The following is a 20111-nucleotide window of genomic DNA, read 5'->3' as shown; positions in this document are numbered from 1 at the left end:
TGTTCTCTGTCAATATGAAAGCCTCTTAGTTTTCTGATACCACTAATCCCCCGCTCACTACCTCCCTACAATTACTCCCTGTTGAATGATGGCAGACTGCCTTGTTGGAATAAACTCCACTCCTTTATTTTGCAACTTCATGATGCATTTTAAACAAACATACAAACCATTACATTGATAAGCCGACAGTCAAGATAAGAGCCAAATTGTTATATCAAAGATGCTCAGCATACACTCAGTGATAAGCCTTCACCTCTGGAACCGGCAGCCTCGATTAGAGAGTAAAATGCCCTTTCCTTTCAGACTGGATATGGTGAGTAATCTAGGCCGCCTAATGTCTCAAAACATGAAGAGCACAGCACTCCTAAAGTTAAACTGAAGGCTTCATTTGGATACCAACTCAACAAGACCTACCAGCTCATGTCATGGATTACAGCCAGTTTAAAGTAAAAAAAACAAAAAGCCTCCTCGTCCCTACCTCGCAGCGTGGCTGAGGTGTGCAGGCCTTTCGGCTCATGTTTCTGAATGGTCTTGAGGAGGTCGGGGTCCGAGTCAAACAGCTCCCGCTGGTTCTGCCAGTAGTTGCCGGGAGAAACGAGCAGGCAGCCGTGCTCTGGCAGCACCGACTGCATCCGCCGTAACCCTGGAAACAGGTCTGTCACCTGGAGACACAGCGTCTCCAGACTGCGAACCCCAGAGCTGACAGAGGAGAGACAAGGAGAAGACAGAGGTGAGGAACAGACGGGAGGAGGTGATAAGAGAGGAGTAGTTGATATTAACAAAGCTCAAAAAAATTGTAATTACTATTTGAACAGAAGATAACATTAATCTATCAATTTTACAGCATAATTGAACAATAATAAGACAAGGGAGGTACCGTGTTATTAATTTCTCTCTTTACTCTAGAAAAGTTCTAGATTTGAACATTCAAAATAAACTGCACTGTGCAACTTCCAAGCAAAATGAGAAACTGTTCTACGAATCAGCACTCATATCAGTGCTTGGTAAAGTACAGTTGTCAAACAAACACAGCGTTGCAAGACAGCACGTGCCCGACTATCTATCTCGCTGGAAGTCAACAATTTATTTGAAGGTCATCGATGTTTTTCTTTCATTCTCTCATACCAAAAGCAAAATAGTAAATTAGTTAGTTAGTTAAAATTAATTTGCACTATTTTGATAACAAATTAATCAAGAAAAAATACATATTTTGGGGTTTTGGACAGTTGTTCAGACAAAAGCGATTTGAAGACAACAACTTCTGTTCTTACATTTTGAGCTGAATATTTTTTAAATCGGTTAATCAAGAAGGTAAGCAGTAGATTAATCAATTGAGTAAATAATAGTTGCAGCCTTAGTTTTGGGACATGCAGAGTTAAATAAATGCATGAATACATAAATAAATACACATTTAAAAATAAATATAAAATAAATAAAAACTAAATGCAAAAATAAATAAATACATTTTAAAATGAATAAAAATAAATACTTAAATAAATAAAAGGGAATTAAACAGAGGAGTAAATACATAAGTGAATTAATACAAAGATAAATAAAGAAGCAATGCATTGATGTCACATTTTATCAATTAATTAATGGCTACATGTATTTTTATTATATTCTTTTTGCTACATTTAATGACATTTATTTATTTATCAATTTATTTATTTTTATTTTGGCAGGTTCCATCCTCCATAGTATACAGGTATTGACATCCTTCTACTGAAAAGAATGAACATGTGGTTTGTCCTCTACCAGTATGTAGGTGTGTGTTTACCTGTCAGAGTGGACGTGGTTGCGGATCTCCTCCAGCAGGCTGAAAGCTCGACCCAGCGGCGACCGAAACACGTCCACCGGCACCAGGCTGCTGTCCCACGGAGACACCGCCGCCTTCACCAACACCTGCTGGATGTAGGCAACCGGAGGACCCCGGTACTACAGCAAACACACAAACAGGACACAATCAGTTTGTCCAGTGATCCAAACACATTAGCAGGTTTAATGATTTATTTTTTTAAACGAGAACTCAAGACAGTGAAAGTCTTCTGTCAATGCTGTAAAGTTTCCTGCCTCAAAGGCTTGCTGTAAATTAAAACTACCGCTGACAAGCAAGAGAGCCATCGCTTTGTGTTTGTCTTTCATTATTTATGAGCCTCCATCTTTACTTTGTAACTTCTTTGTCTGGGTTGGAGAACTTGTTTTACACTTTCAGAGTGAGGACAGTGTTGTTGAGTTTAGGGTTAGGATTCTGATTTAAGATTATAATTAGTTGTAGATTAAGATGAAGTTTAGGATTCAAAGTTAAGGGAATCTAAGAATAAGGACAAATTCTAGGATGCATATAAATGTGTGTGCTTTCTCTTCTCCTACCCAGTCGGGCCGTTCTCCGAGGTCTCCCTGAGGCTCATGGGAAGGGACGCTGTAGTCTCGCACCCCTGTGGTGAACTCCACAGGACCCGTCCCAGGCAGGGGAAGCCTCAATAACGGATAGCTGAGAGAGGGAGAGTTGGGGGAGGGGGTGACAGGGTACAGTTTAATTTTTTGACATAAATCCATTGTTTAGGCAGTAGTTACAACAAATAACTATTTCTTTCTCAGACTGATGAGCAGCTACAATGTTTTCTGATATGAAATGCAGAACCAGATCACGTCTTAGTATTTGTGAAGCTGCAAAATTGCTTATACCCAGCAGATACTTGATACACACGTGTTGTGTGTGTGTTCACTATGCAACACCTTCAGAGAACATGACACCACGGCCTCCGGCTTTTCTTGCAGGATTAAGTGTTACCTGGAGAGACCCCCTCCCTATTCCTCCTGGAAATGGGTGGGTCCTTATGGAACAAGTTCCCTCTGAGCACCAAACCACTAATTTCTTGTCCTGTTTGTGTGTGTAGGGCCGACAAGTTCACTTTAAAATGGTGGTGTTGGGCAACTCAGTGATATAGCTGACAGATGAGCTTTCAGTGGCGGTAGGAGAGGTGGATCGGGCAAGTGGTAAAAAAGAAAAGTAGCTAAGGAGTTTTTATATATTGTTTTACCACTGTAGAGCACTTTGGTCAACTTTTGTTGTTTTTAAATGTGCTCTATAAATAAACAAAACTTGAAACTTGAGCCATCTCACTCCCTTCTCCTCTCTGTTGAGAGTTGCACATGCACAGTATCAGACACTTGCGAGAAAATGCGGTAAAGACAAAGTTTATGAGCTGAAGCGCAAGTGATCATTCCAGTTATCCTGGAAACAGGAGTTTAGTTGGGTGGCGTTGGAGAGGATGTGGGCAAAACTCCAACTATGTATTGAGCAGTTTGCAGAAAGTTTGAGAGCTAGGCGGATAAAACATGACAAATAACTTTATTTGATAATCACTAATAAATAAAACAATTTGTGTAGGGGCAAGTAAAAATTGACCTTGGGCAAGTAGATTTTTGAAGAATTAAAAAAAAACATTAACGTTGAACCCTCCATGTTTGCTGTGACGTCAGAGGTGAGAGCCGTGTGTAGGCAATCCTGGCCCAGACTCTGAATTTCCTTTATAGCTCGTTTAACAAAAACACAGCTAATTTAAATCCTTGTAAAACCACAAGCACTCAAGCATTACTAAGCTAAGGTGTCAGACTGACATTAGTCAAGCATGATGTCAATATATCAGCTTTTACAGTAGGCGGTCGAGTCGAGATAGAGCCCCTCAAGAAAAGCTGGCCACATGGGCTGTCGTCAAGACCAAGCTTGAATTTATATTAGCAGCTAGTCAGAACAGCAGTAAAGACAGATTTCTTGCACTATTTAATTATAAAGAGCCTTTAAAACTTTGTATATAAAATGGCACATGCAAAAAGAGGAGGATTGCAGCTGTGTAATACCCCTTTAAGATGCAGGTCTACTCAATGTGTGCTTGACCTGCGCTGGACTCGTATAAAGTTAGCAAAGAGTTCAGTCCAGTCTGCAGTGTACTTCACTGATAAACCAGAGAATTACACACAATGATACAGTTTCTATTTACTGCCTGTTTGCTCCGTTTACTTTTAAGGCAAAAATGCACTGTGTTGATTGTTTTGTTGATTGTAATCAATTAATCTGTTGATTATTTTCTCGATTAATCGATAACTTGTTTGATCTATAAAATGGTGAAAAATGTTGATCAGTGTTTCCCAAAGCTCAAGATGCCGTCCTCAAATGTTTTGTTTTGTCCACAACTCAAAGATATTCAGTTTACTGTCATAGAGGAGTAAAGAAACTAGAAAATACTCACATTTAAAAAGCTGGAATCTGAGAATTTATTTATTTTTTTCTTAAAAAAGTACTCAAACTGATGAATCAATTATCAAAATAGTTGGTGATTTATTTAATAGTTGACAACTAATCAATTTATCTATTAATCATTGCAGCTCTAGTTGATTGCCACATGAAAATCTTTGAGGGGAACATTTACAGGCTTAATGAAAATCACCTATATCCCTAAGTCACCAAGTACAATGAGTGGACAGCAGCATACTGGCACACATAAGAAAAGGCCTTTGTGTGTTCTGCAATGAGACAATGATTTACTCTGGTGGGAAGGCTATCTATCGTGAATACATTAAATGTGTGTGAATTTATGATAATGTATGATGACATTATCAGCTTTACAAATTTGTAAATCATACAAGACTCCAAGTGTTCCTGTTGAAAAATGATCTGAGTTATTATGTTGAAGAAAATACATTTGTTTGAGAACAATAACAACTTCTGATCAAGTCTTAGTATTTCTGTATTATCTGGAGGAGAGATGGGAGGGCCTGGTATTTGCTGAGTCACCGTTATTGATCAGTAACATTATTACCTTCCACGCGGACAATGTATTGTCATTTTATGCTGTAAGTAAGAAATTTCCCTTTTACAAATTGCCTGTCAGTTTGGATAGAAACCTCTCTTCTGTCTCTTGGTTTTCCTCCCTCCATGCCTCCCCCACTCTGCAAGGTCACTGTACCTCCACAAAGGCCTCTTTTGTGCAGAGCCAGCCCCCATCCTGACAGGCAGATGGAGGGACAGGCCTCCCATTCTCACAGGGCCATTTTCTCACAGCCCTCTGCTCGGTGTCCTGCCTTTAACATCCCCGTCGTCAAGCTCTTTTCTTTCACTTCGCCCCGGGTGGTGGTCAGCCGCCCGTTTGCTCTGCACCCCTGCTGCAAGGTGCTGCGAGGACAGCTCGCAGCAGGTGCATGTTTGTGTTTCAGATTGCTGAGATTGTTTTACAATGCCTTTGCTGATGAAGCCAGGCCAAACTCTGTGACCTATGTCCTCTCTTTTGACCAGAGATTTAGCAAGAGTAGAAATGTGCGTGTGTTAAGTGAATGCTTGTGTCGCGGTGTCGGCGGGGGGCTGTTATGTGTGTGTGCAGATGGCCGGTTCAGAGGAGCTGAGCCGGTTACTCGTCTGTCCAATCACTTTCTCTTCAATTCAGTCTGTCTACACTGGATTGCTTTTCTCTCATGTTTTAAGGGAGTCTGCACTAAGTAGAAGGCAATACTAAGATGTTTAGTCATACATCTGAAATTAGCACCCGCCAAATGTGGGTAAATTGTTGGCAGTGGCGGGCGAAATCATCAGGACATCCGCCACTTTGGCATGCAGGGAAAATGCTAGTGATGGGAATAGAGAAGCGTAGTTGTCCGCGTTCTTGGCATCTCATGCCTCTGTGACTATTGAGTCCTCTAATTGATGCTTACCGACAGTAACGCTTGCACAATGGCACATACGCACACCGTATCATGTTTCAGTTTGTTTGGGACTGGAGCCACGGCTCAAAAAAGCGCTCAACAGCATGGCACTACTAAACCTGATGGGACGCACCCTATTTTTACCTGACAATGGTTCACTGTGAACAAATCTGTGTTGAAATCAACAGGATGAGTGTTCGAAACGTTAGCTGTTGGAAGCCGGCCATTTCTCGTCAACATAAATACAATACTTCCATGTCTTCTCCAAGCGAGACACACAATAACAAACTACTACTACCCGTATTTATACTGATGCTCCAAATGTCTAGCGTCAAACAAACAGAATTTCATTTAAGTTTTGAGCATAGAAACATTTAAACGTAAACCCCAGACAGAACACCTACCAGCAGGTGAGGATGCTGGCGGAGGTGAAGAGGATGATGGGTACTGGGTAGGAGGCACATAGCAGCCCGTGGCGGTAGAAAGCCGCCGAGATCTTCTCTCTCAGCTGCTCGCGCAGCGTCATCCTGGTGGGCGGGGTCAACTCCCGGCCATTTGGAAGCACTGCGCGGCCGAGGACGGTGCGCCGTGGGGCATCCAGGGACCTGGAGGAGTGAGAGAGACGATAGTTTAACGGATAGACATTTGTTGGTTTGCCTTGCACATTGTAGAAGCTACCGCAATGTATTCCCCACACACACAGAATCAGCTCGCAGACAAGAAAGGTCTGTGGTATAGTGTAAAATCTATTTGAGGACGAAGGTGTGTGTTGAAAATGTATCTATTAAAATTCAAATAGTTGCTGCATAACTGTCCATATATATGTGTGAATATTTTAATTCAGATTTGTATCGAAATGTTGAAAATTGTTCACGTTCTACTATTAAAAACTATAAATGTAGAGTGCTGTGCAGCTCTGGCAAAGATAATGTATGTAATCTCTGGCTGCCTTCTAGTTTTCTAGTGTGCTTCCTGAAAGTTCGGGGTTAATAAATACATATGTGAAACAATATGTAAAAATGACAATACACTGTCTGTGTGGAAAGTGATCAGTAACAGTCCATCTGCAACCGCTTATCCCGTTAGGGGTCGCGGGGGAATACTAAGACTTGATCTCAAACATCAGAAGTTATTGTTCTCAAACAAACCAATTTTAATACAATAATAACTCCACATCTGGATCATTTTTCAACAGGCACTCGGCTTGGAGAGCTGATAATGTCATCGTACATTATCAAAATTCACAGGTTAGCCTACCCTCCAGAGTAATGGTGCCTTATATATATACAATTACCAAGAAAAACAATATACAGTATGACTAAAATTACAATATATTAAGTTATTATGCACCAAAAAATAAATTTCCATGGGCGCTGCCATTTCTCACAACGTTAACAAACACCTCACAACTCCTGAACTCGCAGCTTTCAGAAACTTTCCACATACGAGGTTGTGAATACCACAAGAGGGGGGCGTCCATATGGACTCATCTTGTAAACACGACCCCATTTGAAGGCACCATAAATCACTGTCTCATTGCAGACCACATAAAGGCTTTTTCTTATGTGTGCCAGCATGCTGCTGTCCACTCATTGTACTCAGTGACTGAGTGATTTTCATTAAGCCTGTAAATGTTCCCCTCAAAGATTGTCCTGTGGCAGAAAAAAGTCTGTCATGGCAGTTTTGAGATTAAGGACCAGAAAAATCAATTAACAAATCAATCAGCACAGTGCATTTTTGATTTCTTTAGTCGATAATTTAGTCGTACTTTTTATGCTTAAGTGTCTCATTTCTAAGAAACTAATGAGCACATCTTTGGTAAACACAAGATTTAAAGTGGTGCTTTTGTGTGATTCTTTGTGGAGACACCCAGTTTTACAGATCTGTCGATTAAATCGACTAGTCATTTGGTCGACAAAAGTATTAGTCGACTAGGAATTCTTTGGTCGAGGACATCCCTAGTTCAAATGTAATGTTGTAAAATTCTGTTTTTGGTAAGAAACTTCAGGCGGATCATCGAGGATTGATAATAAATTTGAAAAACCTATGAAAATGGTAATAAAGGATCGTATGTTGAAGTATATGGGATTTATTGTTTTGTTTTTTACCGTGGTAGATTTGGGTATTGAGAAACACGGAAGTTCACTGGTATTGGTACCGAATTTCTGGTATAGTGGCATTCCTACTTGTATCTCATGGGGGCAAATCCTGTGGTACATCTCCACACACACACACACACACACACACACACACACACACACACACACACACACACACACACACACACACACACACACACACACACACACACACACACACACACACAGAGAGAGAGAGAGAGAGAGAGAGAGAGAGAGAGAGAGAGGACAGCTCTTAAAGTGGAGCTCTGTCCTGAACACCTAATTAGTTACATGCTACTCCAGGTTTTGGCACACATGCTGCTGACTAAATGCACGGTGTGTTTTTCCTTCAGACCAGCTCATACTGGGGTCACATGCTAGACAACATTGAAACACACAGCTCATTCAGCAGCCAAAAAGGTGTGGACACATTCCCACCAGTAGAAAACACGCAACTCCGGCTGAGCAGCTAGGCTGAAGCAAACAGATGTTCATGTCTCGTCGATCACACCTGGGTAAAAAAAAAAACGCCAGGTTCAGCTGACAACAGCCTTTTGTTATTGGATAGTGGGTAAATTCCACTTCCACTCAGGTAGGAAAGCACAGAGGGATAAGCTGGAAGCTGAAACGATTAGTAGATTCATAGATTCAAATTCATTGACAACTATTTTAGAAATCATTATTAGGGAGGAAATATCCACATACACACATCTAAAATATGAGACTTTTCTGCACTCTATTATTTATATCATTGCAAATTGACTATCTTTTGCCATTTGTTGGACAAATTAAAAAAAGATTGAATGGCATCAACTTTAGCTCTTCTAACTTGTGATGAGCATTTTTCACAATCTTCAAACATGAGCCATAAGTCTACTAAATGAATAACACACACACACACAAAGTGCAATCCAACCCCTGTGAAATACGCAATTTGTCTGTATATTTGTTTTTTTCTTAAATGGATATTTTATACTTATTTTATTGTATTATATTTTATATGTCTTTTTTATATTTATTATTTATTTTCTTTCTTTTATGGAGCCTCCCAGCGAAAGCATTTCACACGATTGTACTAAACGGAGTGACAATAAACATCCTGAATCTTGAACCATGAATCTTGAGTAATAGTCAGTTGCAGCCCTAATATTTACAAACCTATAAACTCAAGAAACAGATGCTTTAAAGTGTATTCTTTTCACAATAGGAAGCTCTGGAACAATGTTCGACACAATTATTCTGTTTAGAGCAGAAAGAATGAGTTGATTGATCATTCAGTTGATCGACAGAAAATTAATCAGCAAGTTCGGCAACTATTACGCCAATCGATTAATCGTCTAAGTTATCAAAACAGTCATGTTGCCAGGTTTTATGATGTGAGGATTTGATGCTTTTCTGTGTTTAATATCACTGTAAACTGATTAGCTTTTGGCTTTGGTCTGTTGGCTGGACAAAACAAAACATTTGATGATTCCTCTATGGGCTTTAGGAATTGGTGATGGCCATTTTTAACTATTTTCGGACATTTTATAAACGACTCATCGACTAATGGAGAAAATAATCAACAGATTAATAGATAACGAAACCATTATAATCGCCCTAATCTTGATTCCTCACTAGTGATGGTGAATAGTTGCTGCAGCTTAATGTTTCGTGACACCAGCCAATCCGCCAGCTCCTCAGCGATGGCAGCAATATTCTGCATTAAATGGTTTCAGTGATACTACAGCTAGCAGTCAGTTCACTCAAAGCTTATAGGACTGGATAATATGACTGAACTCTATATCACAATGTTAGAAAGAATATTTATCTGGTTTCATTATTCATAATGTTTGAGTAAACGTACACAAAATCAATCAGAATAATCAAATTATTCCAAAATGAATCTGTTCATTAATCAAATAATCTTTAAAGTATGTTTTTAAAGCAAAACTTCCACAAATCCATTTGGTTCCAGCAACATTTAAACACCTAAAATGTATGCTTACTGCAATGAACTGTGTGTCACTACCGTGCATTATATTAGACAAAATTCTTCAAATATGTAAAACAGAAAACTTGCATGACTCATTTGGTTAGTTTTTGATTACAATATGCTTTGAATAAGCGATTCATAGAAATTTGGATGTTCTAACCGCCACAATAAGATTCCACTGAAGGTTATTAAATTGATCATTTAAAATAAGTTTCGCAGGCAGACTCAAAACTATATATATATATATATACACAAATGATCATGGTTTTGTGATTGTCAGCAGCCTGAGCACTGATTTCAGGTTAACAAGATCCAAGTACAAACAATAAGTGAAATCTTTGCCTTATGGGTGGTTCACCTCACAAGTTCAAATAAAATCAGTTCCTTCAGTTTCCCATTTCAACTCAATCTCCTGTTGACTTCTCTGCCCAATCTCGGCTCTTGTCTCTCTCTGTTTACTCAGCAGACCGGTTCAGCGCTGCCTATCGAGTGTTTGTAGTTACACACTGCTCTATTACAAATGTTTAACCGGCTGCCCTGGCACACATGCTGCAGCTGGATTTGTACAGCGTCTCATTCTACTGACTGTTAAGCCTCAGCATCGTGTTATTTGTCAACCATGCCAAAACACAACAACACAGCTCTGTCCTGTATCCATCTACAAGCCTTGAACTGTTCTGAGACCGTACCTGCTAATGGGACACCAGGTGATCTCTCTGGCTCGCAGCCGTTTAGGTCCCCTGAAAGCAGCAGCACTGGGTTTTTGGAGCTTAAACAGTGCCTTGTGGTTAACGGCGTGCTCCCTTCTTGATTCAGGCAGAGTGTGCGACTGCTCGGCTCGTCCCCCCGGGAGCAACGGAAACATTCCCTGGGAGGAATTTGCCTCAGGAGTCTCTTGATCTGCTGTTATAAATACCCTATACAGTAAAAACAGCAGTGTCCCGGTAATATTGCACAATGGGTTCTGCAAAGGTCAAAACAGCCTTTGAATTAAAGCCTTTCTGCTCTCCGTTTCTGTAGGAAAGTCGACTCTCAGCCAGGCTCTGGTGCTGCTCACTTTCTCGCAAGTGAAAACTTTCACTGAATGCCTCCATCTCTCGGCTGTATGTCCAGTTCACTGCGTGCCGTGGGGTTACATGAGTGTGGAAGCGAGAACTGATTTGGCAAAGGCTCAGCAGCATCTCCGTCAGTGAACTAATCCGGGACTGAGCCGATCGGAAACTCAACGAGCAGGGCTCAGGGCCTATGGCCTATGGCCACCCCCTGCTGCCTCCCTCCTCCTCCTCTGTTGACAGCCTATCCTGTATGGAGCCAGCACGCCAAGACGCTCACATCTCAAAAGCATGACAAGTTAGACGGAGGCTTTAAAACCAAAACTTCCCAACCAGGGCACAAAATGAATACCAGCCACAGACTGGGTGCTTGTAAACTGTTGTTTCAGGCTCATGAGTTTGTGATCTCTTCAGCCACTTTGGCAGGTGACCAGCAATTGTTTGGAAATCCTATTTTGTCTGGCTGGATGGTGTTTGTTGGGAAATACCAGCTACTATGGCTGAGGGAATAAAAAATACAATTTCTGCTTAAACCCAACAAACCATAAATACATCTTCATGACAACACCATGGAAAATGTCTCTGTGTAAATAACCCTGTGCTTTAGTGCATACGTGCTGGAAAACTAATAGTCTGACAAAGAACAGTCTATATGCCTCCCACATGAGGAGCCGGCAAACAAAAACACAGGGACAGCCTTGACAGTGTTTCACATTGCAAGCGCAAATTCAGTTAGGGAGATCATTGTGTGTCTCCGCAGCTTAATTAGGTGGCTTGCAGATTAAGGTAGATTTATAAAGCCACATGCCTACAAGATTACTGTGAGCAAAATGATGAACTAAGTTTATGGATGAACTGGATCAAAACTATTTAAAAACTAAGATAGTACTTGGGAGATTTAGGAAAAAAAAGTAAAAATACCAGCTTACCTCTTTTCAACACACCCTAAAATACCTAGTTTGAAGGCATCTCCTGGGTTTATAGATTCCAATAGCATATCAGCCATCTTCTGTATCATGCAATGCATTTACGAGCCTTATCAAATATCTTCAAGTGAATTACTGTAGGCCAAAAACTACACCAATACCCAGAGCATTCCAGAAAGCATTAGGCTGTGTCCATTCTCCGTAACATAACTGCATCCACATTCAATCCCATAGTTGCATAATGTGAAAGCATGCTCCTCTGATCAGTGACGCCCATTAGTCCTGCTGTAAAGGCCAGCTCGACGTGGATGAGCAGAAGATTACTGCAACACAGCCTTTTACAACCAGAGCTGATGGCAAAAGAGGGAAATGCTCTGTCAATCAGTAACCATAATGTAATAGGGAATGATGTGTAACAGGCAGTCTCCATTTCCGCACAAGGATTTTCTGTATTTCTGACAAATTATTAAGAGGAAGAAGACAATGAGGACACAAAAGTTTTACTTTTTGATTAATTTTATCCGCAGATATATAATTAATCAAATATACTGTAGATATAAACACAATATTACACTTAGTAAAGTGTTCAAATGTCATCTTTGTCCAGCACATGCACCTGTCTTTACAAGCTAGATCAAGATAAACTTGCCAAAATGGTGAAATAGCTATCACAACCGCAAGACAGTGAACACACATGCAGGGATGATCGGGGCTGATGCAACCCTGTGGCAACATCACCTGCCGCTAGCACAGTGGTTAACACAAAGCCAGGACCACAAGGATGCCCCGGGGGTCACAAACAAGATTATTCTAGGATGTGTCCTCAAATAAATAGAGTAAAAGTGTAGTTTAACTTTTAATATTAAGTAGACTTTGACAAAATTACAAGGCAAAACAGGATTCACTTAAAATTGAGTAATCCACCACAGGTGTATCCTTCAGTAAAAGCTCTTTACACCACATCTACCTCACATTAAACCCATGTCAGATCAGTATGTTCACTTGTAGGTGGAATTTCATTCATTCATTCATTCTCACTGTGCAATATCATTTTCCACTTGTGCAATGTTGTTAATAGTCTGTTTATTGTCAATACTGTATATACTGCTCCTATTTCTATACTTCCTTCTATTTAAAGGGTTCATATTTTGTTACACTTTGTTTTGCTCTTTTTTCTACTGTGTTAGCTGATGCATCTTGTTTTTTGCACTATCCCACTTTTCCCCACTGCGGGACTAATAAAGGAATATCTTATCTCTTAGGTTTCTAGCAACACCTCAAACAAACAGCCCATGGCCTTTTGACGACAACTCTATAGTTTGACATGAGAAGCTGTCAAACCACCTGAGCTGTGCACATGCAAATAAAGTCCTAATTTATTAATGCTACTCAAAAGAAAGAAGATAACACACATGTAACCCTATATGTGCCCAGGGGGTCACACACAAGATTATTCTAGGATGGTCCTCAAATAAATAGAGGAAAAGAGTAGTTTAACATTTATCATTAAGTAGACAAAATTACAAGGCAGAACAGGATTCACCTAGGATTGAGTAATCCACCACAGGTTTATCCTTCAGTAAAAGCTCTTTACACCACATCTACCTCACATTAAACCTTTGTCAGATCAGTATGTTCATTATTAGATCTCTAGCAACACCTCAACCAACAAACAGTCCATGGCCTTTTGTCAACAATTCTATAGTTTGACATAAGAAGGTGTAAAAACCCACTGAGCTGTGCACATGCAAATAATGTCCTAATTTATTAATGCTACTCAAAAGAAAGAAGATAACACACATATGTGCCTCTCTATTTGTCCTGAATGGGCTCAAGGTAGTTTCATAAATGAATTCCTTTTCAGGGACCTGCTGCTGTTAAGTGTAAACCTGCTATCTAGGATGTGTCCTCAAATAAATAGAGTATAAGAGTAGTTTAACTTCTATCATTAAGTAGACACAATTACAAGGCAGAACTGGATTCACCTAGGATTGAGTAATCCACCACAGGTTTATCCTTCAGTAAAAGCTCTTTACACCACATCTACCTCACATTAAACCAAACCCTTCAGATCAGTATGTTCATTGCTAACGTTACTGTGTGACTAGCTAACGTTAGCTAGCCACAACCAAGGACTATAACAGGAGGCTTGAACATGTATCATATGTGCACATGCGCAGTAGAATCTTTTGAGCCAATCACAAAGCACGACCGCAGCTTCAGTCACACTGCGCATGCGTCCTACCCCAAACCCAAGACCATGTGACCTAACCTTCTTCTATAGGCCTTGGCACACATAGCATGCTAGCGTCTAGCTATGTTAGCTCCTCAATGTGTTATTTCCACGAATTAACCAGAATATATTGAAAAACTGGGGTCATCCATACCACCAGGGGCAGGTGTTACCAACACCTTATTAACATGGCTGTCATTGTGTGAAACTAAGAGAGCAGTTTGCAGCCTAATACAAATGAACGCTCGTTAGCTTGTTTATTAGCATAGTGACGACGTTGAGCTGCACAATATGGTTTGTCCAGGGTTCATGACTGGTTTTACAACACAAAACTGAGCCCAACAACTACAACCTTGCAGCTATGGCTTTAAAGCTCATTCACTAACATTGTGGAGGGATTAAACAATGCAGCAGCTCCACATGCTTTCTCCATGCTAATGCTAACAGGGTTATATCTTTCACACACTTGCCTGCACAAACTTCAGAGATCCTCAGATGTAGTTGCTGCTGTGGGTTTACTGGAGAAACAGACGAGCAGCTCGACGTGTTAGTCCTTTGTTTTGGAGATTAGCTAAAGGCTATCTTGTATGCCTCGAGTCGAGGATGCTGACATGCAAGGAGGAGCAAGTGTTTCACATCTACTGGTTGTCAAATTCCAGAGAGAGAGAGAGAGAGAGAGCGAGAGACCTCTCCACTTCGACCTCTCACTCTGCAGAGTGTGTGTGCAGAACAAAGGACAAGGGCGACCTCTAGTGTGCATATGGATAATGATGTTTTACACCATTTTTATTAGATTTTATTCAATCAAAATGCATTCAGGGGCATTTGGGTTGGAAATAATCATCTTGTTATTCTCTCAGCCAAATACCAGCAGTCCCTGTGATTAATGTGTTTTATTTATTGGTCTACAGCAGAGGTCAGCAACCTTTACTATCAAAAGAGCCATTTTAGGCCGCAAAACATTTGAGCATTGTGATGAAGGTAACAGTTTAGTCTAAGTATATAGTATGTAAGTCTAATGCAGTGAGGGCCAAAGTGTAAATGTATTAGGGCCACATTGAGGGAAAACATATTTCCAGAGATTTCCAGAATAAAGTCGTAACCTTACGAGAAAAAAAGTGGTAACATTACGAGAACAAAGTCATAACTTTACCAGAATTTTTTTTTTAATATTACGAGAATAAATTACTACTTTATATTATTATCACTTTATTCTCGAAATCTGATTTTTTTCCCCCCCTCAATGTGGCCCTAATACTCCGTCGTACCAGACCTAAAACAATGATAAATTAAAATGAAAATGTAAACAAAAAATGTATTTATTATTCATTTCCATTTTTAAAAATCCACAGGGAGCCACTGGAGAGGGACTAAAGAGCCGCTTGTGGCTCCAGAGCCGCAGGATGCTGACCCCTGATCTACAGTATCAGTCAGTCCATTGTCCATTAATGTCCGCTATCCATCCCAAATGTAAAACGGTCTGCATTCATAGCATGCATGCATGTCAACACACAAAAACTGATTCAAACTAGTAACCAAATATTGACAATAGCATAATTCTGTGGTCATACCTTCAGCAAACCAGCCTGATAATCTGACTGAAGTGTCATTTTATTTTCACTTCACTCATTTGAATAGCTGCGGAAACAAATCGGAGAAGTGTGCAGCGATTCAGAGGTCTGGAATCAGGCTATCAGCTGGCAGGATCACAGTGTCCGTCCTCCAGACAGCCAGCCGGGGGTCCAGGCTAGGTCGTTGACACTAGCGAGCATTCAAACGTAAAGCCTGGCCAACCACTTTGGCAGCTAAACACTCAACATTTGTATTGTCTGGTGATATTAAAATATAAGTCGGTTGTCGCATGTAAAAGAGACAAGTGGCAAACAAGGATGTTGAAAGGTGGAACTAGAGAACAGCGCTGGATGTCCCAGGAGCGAAGAAGGAGGCTCCTTTATCATGGACCTTGTACTGAAAGAGTTTCTTCTGTGTGTGCTGCCCATCACCTTGTTTCCTCCTCCAACACACTTCCACCTGAAAACAAACAACACTATTGATTTACTTACATGTTTATTGTGTCTTGCACTTTTCCCTTGCTATACTGTAGATATGTGACCTCTTACAGACCTTATGCCATGTGTATCACCATTTCTGTCACTTTTAAGTTATTGATACCGTATGTGCATTGATTTCCCTCATATATTAATACATTAAAAAGGTACAATCAAACAACTAAAACAAAAATGGTCTCCCCACCATGAATCTAGGTTTATCATTATACAGTAATATTTCTAAAAACAAAACAAAAATCTCAATTTTGATATTTATTTTCATGAACATTGGAGCTTTATTTAACGAGAATTTGCAGTAGCTGTGTACAGTACTGTTTACACTAAAACGATTTGAGGCACTGTGGGCTCAATTTCTGATAATTCAAAAATGATGGTTTGTGGAAAGTTTGTTGTCAATTAAGCAAAAAATGTGGGAGGAGATAGGTTTAATTAGTTTTACAGTTTTTGAGAAAAACAGAGTGATGAACTTCATGATTCCTGCCAGGTTGAAGCATATCAACATTTCTGCACACTTGGGCTACATTTTGGTGGAAGCTGCAAAGTTGTAGCACGTACGGCTGATTTGTTATGAATTTTCAAAGTTTAGCTTCCCGGCCCCTAATATTATTATTATTATTAGTAGTATTAATAGTAATAATAATAATAATTTTGACAAAAACAAGAGAGACCAGCAGTTGAGCTGCCCAACCCCTAATAATTGGCAGATTACTCAGTAATGAAAATAATCTTTAGTCGCAGCACTGTCCTCACCTGAATGCAATACACTTGGACTTTAAGCATATCTATGAAGTGTTGTAAAATGTAAAATCAGAAAAACCGTACGGACAAACACACTCACCTGCCCGTGTATGTCCCTGCAGTAGCCAGTGGGGAGACCCTGTACATGAAGAGTGAGGCTACACTGGTGGGTCAGGCCCTTCAGAAGTCTCTCTGAGCTTTCATCGTCTCCGTCGTCCTCCTCTTCTTCCCCATCACAGCGTACCAGCATCACCACATTGCCCTGCAGTCACAGTCAAAGTTATGGTGATAAGACATAGAGTTTTTATTAGAGCTGTTCACTTCATCTTAACCCCCTTATTGAACATACAGCAAGTAAATACAGGTTATGGATACATACAACTGCAAATGCCATTTTAAATCACAACCAGTCACCCCTGGTTGTGCCGACTGATATACATCAGTCGGCACAACCAGGGGTGACTGGTTGGGATTCAACGGTATACATCTCAAATAAATCCTGATTCTACAGCAAGAATGAATCTAACCTGTAGCTGGGAGCAGACTGTGGCTCGGCAGTAGTGGCTGAAGTCCTGCACGGCTCCAACGCTCACACCCAGACTCAGCAGCACACTGAGGTCATCCACCAGCAACACCGGGGGTCCCCACTCCTCTGCTTCCTCTTCCCCGCCACTAGAACTGGTCAAACTGGACCGGACAAACTCATACAGACTCTTCAGGCCAACAGCAGGATCCCTGAAGACAGAGACATGAAAGAGAAAGAGAGAGAGAGAGAGAGAGAGAGAGAGAGAGAGAGAGAGAGAGAGAGAGAGAGAGAGAGAGAGAGAGAGAGAAAGAAAGAGATTGACAGCCCTAGTGTAAATGTAATACTGTTGGATTGGTAATCCAGATAGACAAACTCATATTAATAGTTTATGATTACAGTTAAGTTCATTTACATGGGGGTTACAAATAAACCGTGATGCCATATGACGATAAAATATATAAGTCTGTACAGGTAAGAAAATAAAGTGACAAAACCCTACCAAAAAGTGAGTGATCATTTGTTTTTTACCTGAAGAAGTCCATAGCTTGACTACCGGAGTCGCTTTCTTGAGGAATCAAAACAGACAGCGACTCCTTCAGTCCCTCTAGGAAAACCAGCTGACCTTTTTCCTTTGCTTGGACTAGGCTTACACCCTGAGGATTCACACACAGACACACACAAATTCAGTGTCATCACTTATAATGGCACCAAGCTAAAATATACAGGGCTAGCAAGTACAATCAATATGTATTTTACAAATTAACTAGAGAAGCTTTATTCTCATACTGTACCTAAAACTAAAAGCCAAAAGATAACAGCTCTCTTACATGTTGTACATGTTAAATCAGAATACAGCACAAGGATGTCAACAGTGTAGACTCACCAGTCTCTGACTGATTGCACTGTAATGATTGAAGGACTGCACCAGACCCACAAAACACACTTTGCAGCGTGCTGAAATAAAAAAGAGATTCAGATTCAGACACCTTTATTGATCCCAAGAAGGGCAATTCAATTCACAGCTTACCCCACAAACACACACAGACAACATCCAGACAACCATCCAAAATGTTATGTCAATCACAGAGAGACTGTGGTTCAGAACAAGCTAAATCTCAGACATGAATGAACAGTTCCTTTCATGTTGACATTGACAGGTGGTGATAACTCACCTCGCAGGTACAAAGAGAGGAAGTGGTGAATGAGGAAAGAGGCATCACTCTGTCTGTCCGAGAGCAACACAAACTCTCCCTGCAGAGTACAAAGTTACAAACTTTAGAATGGTTTAACTCAACCATAGTAACGTTAACATGTAGAATAATGTGTTACAGCTTAATAAAGCAACGTGTAATGTGCATTATTACCATACCAGATACATTAAAGATGTGAAGTCCTCACCTGTGTGAAGCTGTCTGGAGTTGTGTTCAAGATGCTGTTGAGCTCTGTAAACATAGCTAATGCTACTAGATAACCTAACTGTGAATAATACAAGCTAAACGGGCTGTAAGAGGAGCTAAAACAACGTTACAAAATAGGAGTGGTGAAACAGAAATTAATCTCAAAACGTGCCTTGTAAATTCGCAGGTTTAATAAGTATAAACAAAGATACTACCAGCTAGCTGCTGTGCTAACGTCAAGTAGCATGCTAGTTATCGAAGACTAGGTAAAAACCAAACAGGAGGTCTCACTCTGCACCTGGCGGAAAAATCTTTTGGACCACGGACTGCTAAATTAATATCTTACGTTATTTCTTAATTATGTTTTGAGAGTTTTATTGATTTTAGATGACTACACAAAAACAGAATCTTAAGTTTGAAGACTGAATTGGAAAGTTTACATGGGAGGGTTTACCTCAGGTCCAACTACCTCAGGTCTGTGACAGAATAATGGTCTCCATGGTGACAGTTTAGCACAGCTGCCTTAATAGACGATCTTTGTTTGCACATGGTGGGTGTGGAACTCGCGCATGCGTACTGAAACTGTGGGTCTGACTTCTTCTGTGTGTTTGTGTCCTTATTAGATTGAAGACACCGCCTCCTGTTGGTAGTGCCGTGTTAATGAGTAGTAGTGGTAGTTGTGAGAGAAGTAACTAATGTTTACTCAAGTGCTGTACAAGTACAATTTGGAGGTAGCTTAATTGTATTTATAATAATAATAATAATAAATTGGACTTATATAGCACCTTTCAGAAACCCAAGGACGCTTTACAAAGGGGGCACACAAAATCATACTGATAAATAACATAGAGGAGAAACTATAGCTAGGTAATTAAAAGAGTGATGTGTAGGAAGAGTCAGCTGAGATCATAGGCCTTGATGAACAGCTGGTGTTTGAGGTGGTTGAGGCTGCGACGCTGAAGGCTCTGTCGCCGAATGTTCTCAGCTGGGTGTGGGGGATGGAGAGCAGAACAGTGTCAGAGGATCGTAGTTTCCGGAGACGGTCGGTTAGGTACTGAGGGGCGAGGGCATGGAGGGATTTGTATGTGAGAATGAGGAGTTTATAGTTGATGTGGGACTTGACTGGAAGCCAGTGAAGGTGGATGAGTGTAGGGGTGATGTGCTGCCAGGGCCTAGTGCAGGTGAGAACCCTGGCAGCTGAGTTCTGGACATACTGGAGTCTGTCCAGGGCTTTGCTGGGTACCCCGGACAGGACTACATTAAGGTAGTCCAGACGGGAGGTGATGAAGGCATGAATGAGGGTCTCTGCCACGGAGTCTGAGAATTTAAAGGTCCCATATTATAAAAAGTGAGATTTTCGTGTCTTTTATATTATAAA

General features: G+C 40.6%; 2 protein-coding genes across 4 annotated transcripts in view; both read right to left on the bottom strand.

The window, feature by feature from the left end:
* scap (SREBF chaperone) overlaps positions 1-14725 on the bottom strand; it is a 37762-nt gene extending 23037 nt beyond the window's left edge. The window contains exons 1-5 of one of the 3 annotated variants that reach the window (XM_074653003.1): positions 14474-14725; positions 6102-6302; positions 2371-2491; positions 1778-1935; positions 479-699 (exon numbers count right to left, since the gene is read on the bottom strand). In XM_074653003.1, coding sequence (XP_074509104.1) covers positions 479-699; positions 1778-1935; positions 2371-2491; positions 6102-6223 — 622 coding nt within the window. In that variant the 5' untranslated portion in view covers positions 6224-6302; positions 14474-14725. Of the gene's footprint in view, positions 1-478; positions 700-1777; positions 1936-2370; positions 2492-6101; positions 6303-10481; positions 10787-11773; positions 11990-14473 lie in introns of those variants that run through there. The other 2 variants (XM_074653002.1, XM_074653001.1) reach the window with 2 other exon arrangements.
* A 581-nt stretch (positions 14726-15306) lies between these two features.
* Positions 15307-19012, bottom strand: elp6 (elongator acetyltransferase complex subunit 6). Its single transcript, XM_074653004.1, has 7 exons — positions 18735-19012; positions 18509-18587; positions 18220-18290; positions 17865-17989; positions 17338-17545; positions 16911-17072; positions 15307-16034 (listed from the first exon to the last, which is right to left on the bottom strand). Exons 1-7 carry the CDS (start codon positions 18786-18788, stop codon positions 15909-15911), a joined length of 825 nt encoding a protein of 274 aa, XP_074509105.1. The 5' UTR covers positions 18789-19012; the 3' UTR covers positions 15307-15908.
* Positions 19013-20111: the final 1099 nt, after the last annotated feature.

The sequence above is a fragment of the Sebastes fasciatus genome, chromosome 12 (genome assembly GCF_043250625.1).
Source record: "Sebastes fasciatus isolate fSebFas1 chromosome 12, fSebFas1.pri, whole genome shotgun sequence".
NCBI lineage: Eukaryota > Metazoa > Chordata > Actinopteri > Perciformes > Sebastidae > Sebastes > Sebastes fasciatus.
The sequence above is the reverse complement of the archived record's forward strand: the minus strand, read 5'-3'. Positions and strand labels throughout refer to the sequence as shown.

What these genes read in the sequence shown, in the direction of transcription:
- elp6 (XM_074653004.1), bottom strand. Translation starts at nt 18,788, where the DNA reads ATGTTTACAGAGCTCAACAGCATCTTGAACACAACTCCAGACAGCTTC. An exon ending in CTCCAGACAGCTTCACACAG is followed by an intron (nt 18,588 to 18,734) that starts GTGAGGACTTCA and finishes TGTACTCTGCAG; the next exon opens with GGAGAGTTTGTGTTGCTCTC. An exon ending in CCTCTCTTTGTACCTGCGAG is followed by an intron (nt 18,291 to 18,508) that starts GTGAGTTATCAC and finishes TTTTTATTTCAG; the next exon opens with CACGCTGCAAAGTGTGTTTT.